This window comes from Monodelphis domestica, chromosome 4 (genome assembly GCF_027887165.1).
Source record: "Monodelphis domestica isolate mMonDom1 chromosome 4, mMonDom1.pri, whole genome shotgun sequence".
Classification (NCBI taxonomy): domain Eukaryota; kingdom Metazoa; phylum Chordata; class Mammalia; order Didelphimorphia; family Didelphidae; genus Monodelphis; species Monodelphis domestica.
The window spans coordinates 121,373,833-121,386,258 of record NC_077230.1 but is presented as its reverse complement, the minus strand read 5'-3'; the positions used below and the strand labels follow the sequence as shown (position 1 = coordinate 121,386,258).

Genomic DNA, 12,426 nt, shown 5'->3' with positions numbered 1-12,426 from the left:
TTAAATATATTAGGCCAAAAAAACTGGATAATTCAAACCCTGCTTGTGCTCTAAAGCACATTCAATAAATATGAATGATAAAGCATTTAAGTACTTACTGTATGCCAAATGCTGTTACATTTGTAATACCCCCAAAAAAACCCAAACAAACAATTTACATTTTAATGGAGAAGATCCAGGGGAGGGGGAGAAGTTATATGGTTTGGAAATGTCCAGGAAATGGCATGGAAGCTCAGTTCCAGTCAGGATAAGGCAAAAACCTCACCTATCAAAGCCCAGCATCCTAGAGTGCAAGATTCTATTAGAAGGAGGATACAGAAAATGGTTTAGAATACAGGTATTATAATATGGAAATAGCTAGGAAGTGATCATCTGATTCCATTTACTGGACAATTTACTTATTTCTTTCCTAGTTTTAACATATTATAAATTTTCCTCAATTAAAAAAAATCTAAGGATAAAACAAAATTTTATTGTAGAATTATGGGATCCTATACTAGAAAGGAATGTTGGCTGTTTATAGTTTAACCTTACTTTGAAAGGCAAAATTTCTCCTACAAAATTCTTGACAGATTTTGCATCTGCATCAGCTTTTAGAAAGTGGTATTTCATTGTTGGAGAGTTCATTTGGCATCCTGGAGAAGTCTATGGCTGCTTGTCAGTTGAGCAAAAATTAGATGACTGCTTTTCCAGTATTTTGCTTCCTCTTATGATACCATCCTTACTAATCTTCAGTTAATCTTTCTGTCTACTGGCTATTTACATGTTGCCTTCAAACATTCAGGTCTCCCTTATTCTCAAAAATTCCTTGATTGATTCAGCCACCCCAGTAATTAATGTTTTTTCTTTAATCCTTACTTTTCATTTTAGAATTAATACTGTGAATTGGTTCCAAAGCAGAATAGAAGTAAGGGCTAGGAAATAGGAGTTAAGGTACTTGACCAGGGTCATACAACTAGAAGTGTCTGAGGCGAGATTTGAATCCAGGACCTCTCATCTGTAGTCCTGGCTCTCAATCCTCTGAGTCATCTAGCTGTCCCCATGTAGTTAACATCTTATGGTTCTACTCTCTTTCATGGCTAAACTCCTTAGGAAATATGTCTGTAATTGGCATCTCTACTTCTATTCTTCAGTCTTTCTCATCATTCAACTGTTACATATTCTACAAAGTTACCGCTGTTCTCATAATTGCAAATTTAATTACCTTTTCCCAGTCTTCATTCTTTTTTACTTCTCTGCAGCCTTTGACACTTTGGATTTGCCCTCTTGTTGATACTCTCTTTTCTCTAGATTTTTGATTCTACTCTCTCCTGAGTCTCCTTTTATCTAACTGTTTCTCCTCAATCTCCTTTTTTGGATCATCATCCAAGTCAAAGTCAGGCCCACTGACTGTGTATGTTCCCTCAAGGTTTTTTCTTGGACCCTCTTCCTTTCTCCTTGTATACTTATTCATTTGGCAACTGGTTTTCATGGATTCAATTATAGCCTCTAGGCTGCTGAGACTGAGACCTTTTCATTTAGCCGTAACATCCTTTTTGATCTCCAGTCTCAAATCTTCTACTGCCTATAAGGACATCTTGACTAGCTATCTCATTGACCTCTTATACTCACCATATTCCAAACTGAACCCATTATTTTTTACCTCAACCGTCTCCTATTATTGTGGGTGGCATCACCATCCTTAGGAAGGCTCACAAACTAGGTGACATCCTCACCTACTCTCTCAGTAACCATATCCGTCACCAAATCATGTCAGTTCTGCCTGCACAACATCCTCCATATACACGTCACCATAGTGTAGGCTTACATCACTTCATTTCTAGACTATTACAGTAGTGTTCTGATTTATCTGCTTTCTTCAAGTCTTTCCCCATACCTTTCAATCAGCCATTTAGATATCAGTGATCTTCTAAAAGTGCCAGTCTTTCCCACTGCCCTATCAGGAAGTCTCTGTCATCTCCAGGATCAAATATAAAATCCTGTTCTTCAGTGTTCTTCACAACTTGCCTGGCTCCCTTAATGTCTTTAAAAAAATATCTTATTCTACCCCTCTCCCCCAAGTAAAGTACCCCTTGGTCCAGTGACACTGGTCTTGCCCCCTACCTCAAACAAACATTCCTCCCAACTCTGGGCATTTTCACTGGCTATTCCCCATTCCTGGAATGCTCTCCCTCTTCAACTCCTCCTCATGGCTTTCCTGTCTTCCTTCAAGTCTTAACGAAAATTCCAACTTAAGAAATCTTTCCTGATTCTACTTAATGCTCATGCTTTCTTTCTGTTGATCATCTCCAGTTTATCCTGTGTATGTCTTGTTTTGCTAAATTATCCCCTCTGTTAGATTATGAACTTTTAGAGAACATTGACTGTTGTGCTTTTCTATGTATTCCTGGCAGTTAGCCCAGCACCTTGAACATAGTGTTTAGTAAATGCTTGTTGTTTATGTAGGAAAAATAAGAGAAGTGATATAGAGTGGAGAAAATAGGTAAAACAAGGGCAATAAGGCTTACTAATATGAACAATCAGGAATATAAATGGTAACTAAATTAGTTATATTGACCAATTTTGGGCTTTGAGAATACATGATAAAAAATGCTTTTCTCTTTTTGGTAGAGAAATGGGCAGAAAGCCTACAAAAGCACAGTGTTGCATATATTGTCAAGGATGCTGAGAAAGGTAGTGTGAGAAGCCCTTCCAAAAAATGCAACTTAAAATTTTTTTAAGTTATCTAACTTTTCTCTCCCTATTTACACTTCTTCATCCACTGGAAAAAACTAAAAGATAAATCCTTAAATATGCATAGTCAATTTTAACAAATGCTACACTGGCCACATCCAATCTCACCTATGTCTTATTTTGTATATTTATTCTGGCATCTTTGTCAGGAAGTGGGTAACAGTCTTAATCTTTGGGTTGATCATTGTTTTGATCAGATGGCTTGAGTCTTTATAAATTGTTCATTTTTAAAATATTGTTATAGTGCAAAAAGAATATATCTAAAAATGTTATGGTCTGATTGTCTAGAATAACAGGGCAATGGTTTCAGTAGAACCTAATGTTTGGTTGAATGGGTAAGCCTTAGAACCAAGACTGAAGGAAGGAAAATAAGGTTAAAATGTTGGTGAAGGAATAAGGCATTGAGAGATGGGAAATCATAGTGACAATGAAGAATATGTTTGGGTTGAGTCCCAGTTAAGATAGCAACATGGAACACGAAATCTAAACCTGTCTCCTACTCATGTTGAAGAAAATTGAAGAGAAACAGAAAATGAGATCCTTCATCTAGTACAGATCTGCACAACTGATGGTCAGAAGTTAGTGGAAATTGGGAGAGAGCATTTTTACAAACAAAGCAGAATGAGCTCTGAGAAATAGATCTGAAGGTCTATGCCAGAGAAGATAATATAAGCAATAGCATACCAGCCTAAAACTTAGAGTGATTGGATAGAGATATGCCAGGGAAACTAGCACAAGAAACATTGGAAGATATGGGTACCTCAGATCTGTCTAAGTGATAGCACCAAATGAAACTTGTTTTTGATTGGAGAATGTAGAGATGATGACCATGGTTGTTGGACTGAGGCCAGTTTCCACAGTGGACCAGCAGGAAGTAAAGATCAAAGCTAGAGCTGGAAACAGAGATTAGAGCCTCATGCAACCTCCATCCACACCCCTTTCCTTAGGATAGCAGCACCTCAACTAAAGTGGAATGAGTACCAAATAGAAACTACCCAACTGACCCAAAAATGCTTTTGAAGGCAGATCCTGCCCTTAGTACAAATTTCAAATTCAAGAACCAAAAGGTTGGCTATATGAGTAAACTAATGAAAACACCAAATATACTAGTCTACAATTCTGCTGACTGGCTTGAAAGCTTTTTATGTACAAGCACTCCATCTCCACAGTCCATGACTTAGTAATCAGATATGCCTGTAATATTCTCCCCCACACCCACTTACTTCCATTGCTTCCTTAAAAATTCAACTCTACAATTTGGAGTTATGCCAATAAAAAGACTAAGATAACCATACCCTTTGAACCAGAAATTAGACTGCCAAGTATTATGAACCCAAAGTGGTTGTTGACAAAGAGGTACCTAATTTAAAGTATATCAAAACACAGTTGTAAAAATCTATTTTTAAAAAAGAATTCAGATACGACTTTCTGAAATAGGCCTTTAATGGTCTCCTCAGTATTTTTCTCCCTAAAATTTCCATCCATTTAAACAATATTTTTCTTATATGTATGTTATTTGGATATTGTCTCCATTATATATGAGTTCCTTGGGAACAAATATTGTAATTTTGCCTTTCTTCATATCCCTGATACTGAGCACAAAGCCTGGCACATAGTTAGTGCTTAATATATGCTTGGTGACCTATTGACTCAAATTATACAATGGTCTAAGGGAAATTAGAAAACCCAGAAGAGACCAACTCAAAGTGGGAGAAAAAAATTTTGGAATATCTATAGCTGCTTTTTTTTTTTGAACATTCTATTTAATTAGTTAATTTACGGTATTTTTCCATGGTTACAAGATTCATATTCTTTCCCTCCCCCCAAACTCCCTCCCATAGCTGACACACAATTCCACTGGGGTTTAAATGTGTCATTGATCAAGACCTATTTCCATATTATTAATATTTGTATTAGGGTGATCATTTAGTCTACATCCTGAATCATATCTCCATCGACCCATGTAATCAAGCAGTTGTTTTTCTTCTATGTTTCTATTCCCACAGATCTCCCTCTGAATGTAGATAGTGTTCTTTCTTATAAGTCCCTCCAAATTGTTCTGGGTCATTGCATTGCTGCTAGTAGAGAAGTCCATTACATTCAATTGTACCACAGTGTATCAGTCTCTGTGTACAATGTTCTCCTGGTTCTTCTCCTTTCACTCTGCTTCAATTCCTGGAGGTTGTTCCAGTTCCCATGGAATTCCTCCAGTTCATTATTCCTTTGAGCACAATAGTATTCCATCCCAACATATACCACAATTTGTTCAGACATTCCCCAATTAGAGGGCATCCCCTCATTTTCCAATTTTTTGCCACCACAAAGAGCACAGCTATGACTATTCTTGTACAAGTCTTTTTCTTTATTATCTCTTTGGGGTACAAACCCAGCAGTGCTATGGCTGGATCAAAGAGCAGACAGTCTTTTAGCACCCTTTGGGCATAGTTCCAAATTGCCTTCCAGAATGGTTGGATCAATTCACAACTCTACCAGCAATGTATTAGTGTCCCAATTTTGCCACATCCCCTCCAGCATTCATTACTTTCCTTTGCTGTCATGTTAGCCAATCTGTATAGCTGCTCTTTTTGTGGGAGCAAAGAATTAGAAATTGAGAGACTGCCATCAATTAGAATGGCTGAACAAATTGTGGTACATGTTGGTAATATAATACTATTATGCAGTAAGAAATGATCAACAAGATGATTTCAAAAAAAGCAGGAAAGATCTGCAGGAACTGATGCAAAGCAAAATTGGGAAAACATTGTATATAATAACAGCAATATTGCACAATGATTATCTGAGAAAACTTGGCTACTTTCAACAGTGCAGTGATGTGGGAAAATCCTGAAAGACTTACGATGGGGGATGCTATTCACTTCCAGAGAAAGAACTAGTGGAGTTGTCTTTCACATCAGGATATCTTTAGTTTTATTTTGTGGTTTTGTTTATGTATGAGTGTGTTCTTACAATAATGATCACGATGGAAGTGTATTTTGCCTGACGATAAAAAAAAAGAAAAAAATTTGGTCATAAGGATTTCAAATGTGACTAAAAGAAATTAAGTAAGAATTTAGAAATTAAAATATAAAATCTGAAGCATAGAAGAAAAAATGGAAAGAAAATGAATAATTTATACCTTTAAGTATATTACCTTAATCGGTCTGGGAACTCTGAAAGATATAGTGGAGCAAAAAGAAAACAATGGTTCCATGAGATAATAAGAAATATTAGGACACAGTGAAAAACTAAAATGTTAAAAATAAGAGTAAGAAATTTGGAAAAGAGGTAGAGGTTGAAAAAACCATAGCTAAACAAAAAGTGAACACTATCTTTCAAGAAACCATAAAAGTAGATGGCCCAGACTATTAGAACTAAAGGGTAAAATGAAAATATAAACAATCTACTGATAATATCTGTACTGAAAACACTTAGAATTTTCAGTCAGATTCTTGAGCTTCCAAATCAAAGGGAAAAAAAAAGCAAACCCACTACAAATAACCAGAAAGGGTTCAGATAACAAGGGACACCACTCATGTTCTTTGCTTTAATTATGATAGACAAAAATCTTAGTAAGTGGAATTTCTCTCAAAAAGGCAAAAGATGAAGGCTTATGGTAAAATAATAATAATAATAATAATAATAATTTAACCTGAAGGAGTGAATATAATCCTAAAGAGGAACAAAAAGATCTTTAATAGAACAAAGGGCTTTTAAAGTATTCCTGATGAAAAGATAAGAGCTGAGAAGAAATTCTGAAATGTGAAGATTTGGGATTAGAGAAATCTAGATAGGTGATCTAGATAGATATGTGAACATTTTGGAATGGGTTAATTGATGATTAAGGATTTACATTTTAAGAAGGGTAGCATAGATACGTGTTCCTTCATATTCCTACTATTTTTTTTCCCTTTTAAACATTATTTTATTTGATCATTTTCAAACATTATTACTTGGAAACAAAGATCATTTTCTTTTCCTCTCCCCTCGCCCCTCCCATAGCTGATACGCCATTCCACTGGGTATCACATGTGTCCTTGATTCAAACCCATTTCCGTGTTATTGGTATTTGCATTAGGATGTTCATTTAGAGTCTCTCCTCAGACATGTCCCCTCAACCCCTGTAGTCAATCAATTGCTTTTCCTCGGTGTATTTACTCCCACAATTTATCCTCTGCTTGTGGATAGTGATTTTTCTCCTAGATCCCTGCAGAATGTTCAGGGACACTGTATTGCCACTAATGGAGAAGTCCATTACGTTCGATTATACCATAGTGTATGAGTCTCTGTGTACAATATTTTCCTGGTTCTGCTCCTTTCGCTCTGCATCACTTCCTGAAGGTTGTTCCAGTCTCCATGGAATTCCTCCACTTTATTATTCCTTTTAGCACAATAGTATTCCATCACCAACATACACCATAATTTGTTTAGCAATTCCCCAATTGAAGGGCATCACCTCATTTTCCAATTTTTGGCCACCACAAAGAGTGCAGCTATGAATATTTTTGTACAAGTCTTTTTTCTTTTTATCTCTTATCTTATCTCTTTGGGGTACAAACCCAGCAGTGCTATGGCTGGATCAAAGGGCAAATAGTCTTTTAGCGCCCTTTGGGCATGGTTCCAAATTGCCCTCCAGAATGGTTGGATCAATTCACAACTCCACCAGCAATGAATTAATGTCCCAACTTTGCCACATCCCCTCCAGCATTCATTACTTTCCTTTGCTGTCATGTTAGCCAATGTGCACCTCAGAGTTGTTTTGATTTGCATCTCTCTGATTATAATAGATTTAGAACACTTTTTCATGTGCTTTTCAATAGTTTTGATTTCTTTAACTGAAAATTGCCTATTCATGTCCCTTGTCCATTTTTCAATTGGAGAATGGATTGATTTTTTGTACAATTGGTTTAGCTCTTTGTAAATTTATAAATTTAAGTAATTAGACCTTTGTCAGAGGTTTTTGTAATAAAGATTATTTCCCAATTTGTTGCTTCCCTTCTAATTTTGGATGCATTCGTTTTGTTTGTACAAAACCTTTTTAATTTGATGTAATCAAAATTATTGATTTTACATCAATTTTGTGATTTTTTTTCTAGCTCTTTTCTTACCCATAGATATGACAAGTATATTGAGATCTGGGACTTCAAGTCCTCCTTCCTTTGCAGTTTTTTCATGATTTCCTTGGATATCCTCGATCTTTTGTTCTTCCAAATGAACTTTGTTATGTTTTTTTTTTCTAATTCAGTAAAAAAGTTTTTTGGTAGTTCAGTGGTATGGCACTAAATAAGTAAATTAATTTGGGTAGGATTGTCATTTTTATTATGTTAGCTCATCCCACCCATGAGCAATCAATGTTTTTCCAATTGTTTAGATCTAGTTTTAATTGTGCGGAGAGTGTTTTGTAGTTGTGTTCATATAGTTCCTGTGTCTGTCTCGGTAGATAGATTCCCAAGTATTTTATATTGTCTAGGGTGATTTTAACTGGAATTTCTCTTTCTAATTCTTGCTACTGGAATAGGTTTGAGATATATAGAAATGCTGCTGACTTATGTTGGGTTTGTTTTGTATCCTGCAACTTTGCTAAAGTTGTTGATTATTTCGACTAGCTTTTTGGTTGATTCTCTAAGATTCTTTAAGTAAACCATCATATCATCTGCAAAGAGTGAGAGCTTGGTCTCATTGCTAATTTTAATACCTTCAATTTCTTTTTCTTCTCTAATTGCTAATGCTAGTATTTCTAGTACAATGTTAAATAATAGAGGTGATAATGGGCATCCTTGTTTCACTCCTGGTCTTATTGGGAAGGCTTCTAGTTTATCCCCATTTCAGATGATGTTTGCTGATGGTTTTAGATGTATACTGTTTAATATTTTTAGGAAAGGCCCTTCTATTCCTATACTTTCTAGTGTTTTCAATAGGAATGAGTGTTGTATTTTATCATAGGCTTTTTCTGCATCTATTGAGATAATCATGTGATTTTTGTTGATTTCCTTGTTAATATGGTAAATGATGTGGTTTTCCTAATTTTGAACCATCCTTGCATTCCTGGTATGAATTCTACCTGACCATAGTGAATAACTCTTGTGATGACTTGCTGGAGTCTTTTTGCTAGTATCCTATTTAAGATTTTTGCATCTATATTCATTAGGGAGATTGGTCTATAGTTTTCTTTCTCTGTTTTTGACCTGCCTAGCTTTGGGATCAGTACCATATTTGTGTTGTAAAATGAATTTGGTAGAACTCCTTCTTGGCTTATTTTGTCAAATAGTTTGTATAATATTGGGATTGGTTGTTCTTTGAATGTTTGATAGAATTCATTTGTGTATCCATCAGGACCCAGGGATTTTTTCTTAGGGAGTTCTTTGATGGCTTGTTCAATTTCTTTTTCTGATTTGGGGTTGTTTAGGTAATCTATTTCTTCCTCTGTTAGTCTAGGCAATTTATATTTTTGTAAGGCCATTGGCCTAGGCCTGAGCTTTAAGAGAGACCAGTCAGTCTTTAATCCACTCACCACAAGATTTGTTCCAAGCAAGATTCTAATGTTCAGAGAGACCCTCCAGTTTAGCTCAGAAAGCTCAACTAACTTCAGCCACTGAGAGAGAGACCAGCCTCCAATTCAGCTCCAAAGCTAAATTCCTTTCAGAGGCCTTTCTGACCTCCTTTTAAAGAGAATTTTCTTCTATGTCACATCCCCTAAGTTTTCACATCTACCAATCACAGTAGACATTTTCACAGGACTGACCATTCTTAATTCACACCTGAGTGAACTAAACTTTTGAGTAATTCACAAGTATGCTTAAGTATGGGTGGAGTAATGTTAGAGTTCTCACATTCCTGATCAAATACCTTCATTGTTTAAAATGGGGAATGGTCTGAACCAAATGTTCTAAGGTAGAGTCTGAGAATTTTTAACATTCACAAGTCTGAGAAATTTTAAGATTCACAGATTGCCATATGTGTTGCCATATAATTGGACATAATAGTTTTTAATGATTACCTTAATTTCCTCTTCCTTAGAGGTGAGGTCTCCCTTTTCATCTTGGATGCTGTCCATTTGGTTTTCTTCTTTCCTTTTTTTAATTAGACTTGCCAGTACTTTGTCTATTTTTTTTTCAAAGTACCAGCTTCTAGTCTTATTTATTAAATCAATAGTTCTTTGACTTTCAATTTTATTAATTTCTCCTTTGATTTTTAGGCTCTCTAATTTAGTCTTCATCTGAGGATTTTTAATTTGTTCACTTTCTAGTTTTTTAATTTGCATGCTCAATTAATTGACTTCTGCCCTTCTTGATTTGTTAATATATGAACTCAAGGTTATAAATTTCCCCCTGAGTACTGCTTTGACTGAATCCCATAGGTTTTGAAAAGATGTCTTATCATTGTCATTTTCTACAATGAAGTTATCAATTGTTTCCACGATTGGTTCTTTAACCGGTTTTTGAGAATCGTATTGTTTAATTTCCAATTAACTTTTTATTTACCTCTCCATGTGCCCTTACTAATTATTTTCATTGCATTGTGATCTGAGAAGGTTGCATTTATTATTTCTGCTCTTTTGCACTTCTTTGCAATATTTTTATGCCCTAATACATGGTCAGTTTTTGTGAATGTACCCTGTGCTGCTGAAAAGAAGGTGTATTCCTTTTTAGTCCCTGTTTATTTTTCTCCACATATCTACTAACTCTAATTTTTCTAAGATTTAATTTACTTCTCTTACCTCTTATTTGTTTTTTGGTTTGATTTATCTAGTTCTGATAGAGGAAGGTTCAGGTCTCCCACTAGTATAGTTTTCCTATTTATTTTATCCTTGAGCTCCCCTAGTTTCTCCTTTAGAAATTTGGATGTTATGACATTTGGTGCATACATGTTGAGTACTGATATTTCCTCATTGTCTATACTGCCTTATCAGGATGTAATTACCTTCCTTATCTCTTTTAACTAGATTTATTTTTACTTTGGCTTTGTCAGATATCCTGATTGTGACTCCTAGTTCAGCTTTTAATATTGATGGAGAGGGCAGCTGGGTATCTCAGTGGATTGAGAGCCAAGCCTAGAGATGGGAGGTCCTGGGTTCAAATCCAGCCTCAGACACTTCCTAGCTGTGTGACCCTGGGCAAGTCACTTGACCCCCATTGCCTAGCTCTTACCACTCTTCTGCCTTGGAATCAATGCACAGTATTGATTTCAAGATGGAAGGTAAGGGTTTTAAAAAGAAAAAAGATTGATGGAAATGTCTGGGATCTATTATATGGATTCTGTGGCAGGGTAGATTGGTCACTGGTTCTGGAGTGAATAATATAGAAGGCAATATGTTATGTCAGACCCTAGTACATACTGGCAATATCAATGAAATATCTTGGGGGGTCTTCCATATCACGAGAATCATTATACTTGTTGAATCACCATAAACATCCTCCAGATAGTGTTACAATTCTTGCTTTTCTTTCTACTTGTTCAGATGGTGTGTAGGTTGCAGAGGTTGTCAGGGAAGGAGCAAAGTGCAAGAATGGGGAAAAGGCACGCCTACTTGCAGTGGTTCTTCCTCTGTTTCTCTGGCCCCTCCATCAGATCTTATGTGTTATTTGTTTCTGTTAGAGTTCTAGCTTCTTTCAGAAGAACATGTCTTGCATTTTTCTTTCATAGTCCCAAAGTTTATCACAGTGCTTAGGACTGTAAACATTTAAATATGCTATTTCATTTGTCCATTTAGTATTGGTACTCTAACAGCTTAACTGTAAATCCTACTCAATTATATATCAATTATTGTGAAATGATCAACTTTGATAGACTTAGTTATTACTGACAATACAGTGATCCAAGAAAATTATAAGAGATTTATAACAAAGAACACTAGCCATCTCCAAAGAAAGAACTGTTGGAGTCAGAATGCAGATGAAAGCATATGATTTTCCACTTGTTTATTTGGGCTTATTTTCTGGGGTTTGGGTTTTTTATAAGATTACTCACTTTTAAAAATGAACAATTTGGAAATATCTTTTGTATGATAACACATGTATAACCCAGCTTGAATCACCTGCCTGTACCTGTAGGGGAAAGGAAAAGGAGGAAGGGATATAAATTTGATCTTATAAGATTATAACTTAGGAGAACTTGTGTGGAAATTTATTTCATATAATTTGTAAATAATAATGATATAAAAATTAATGAAGAATTAAAATAAATAAAATTTTAAGTTTCATGTTAATAATTATAAATAATATTTATTACATTTTGTCAAGTTGCTTTCTGTTTTTTTTTTCTGTTTGGGGGGGTATCATTCTCTACAGCATGAATCTAGAGAAACATTATTGGGATTCAATATGGTAAATTATAGAGCATGTAAGAATTTGTGGAAAGCATGTGTAGAACATCACACATTCTTCCGTTTGGATAGACCACTGCCACCTCAGAAGAATTTTTTTGCACATTATTTTACTTTGGGTTCAAAGTTCCGATACTGGTAAGTACTGTTACTTTCATGATTAAAGCTTTGATATTAATACTTTCTTCAAAGTCAAATTCTAGTTTATGGTGCCATAAAATATTTTTGGTATTTGGTCATGAGTTTTAAATGTTAAACATATGAAAATCTAATTTTACTTATGTGAATTTTGGTTATAGATTTCAAATCCTAATATTTCTTTGTAAAATTGAAAAATATGAAAAAGCAAGAATGTCCATTATCATGTTTTCAGT

At 35.2% G+C, this 12,426-nt stretch overlaps 1 protein-coding gene and 1 long non-coding RNA gene across 5 annotated transcripts in view; one reads left to right on the top strand and one right to left on the bottom strand.

The window, feature by feature from the left end:
- PTPN4 (protein tyrosine phosphatase non-receptor type 4) overlaps positions 1-12,426 on the top strand; it is a 259,634-nt gene that overhangs the window by 164,077 nt on the left and 83,131 nt on the right. For all 4 annotated transcript variants that reach the window (XM_016433589.2, XM_056793752.1, XM_056793751.1 and 1 more), the window contains one exon: positions 12,018-12,190. In XM_016433589.2, coding sequence (XP_016289075.1) covers positions 12,018-12,190 — 173 coding nt within the window. The remainder of the gene's footprint in view (positions 1-12,017; positions 12,191-12,426) is intronic.
- The window catches only part of LOC103099397 (uncharacterized), a 189,450-nt gene that overhangs the window by 155,571 nt on the left and 21,453 nt on the right, over positions 1-12,426 (bottom strand). The window lies entirely within an intron of this gene.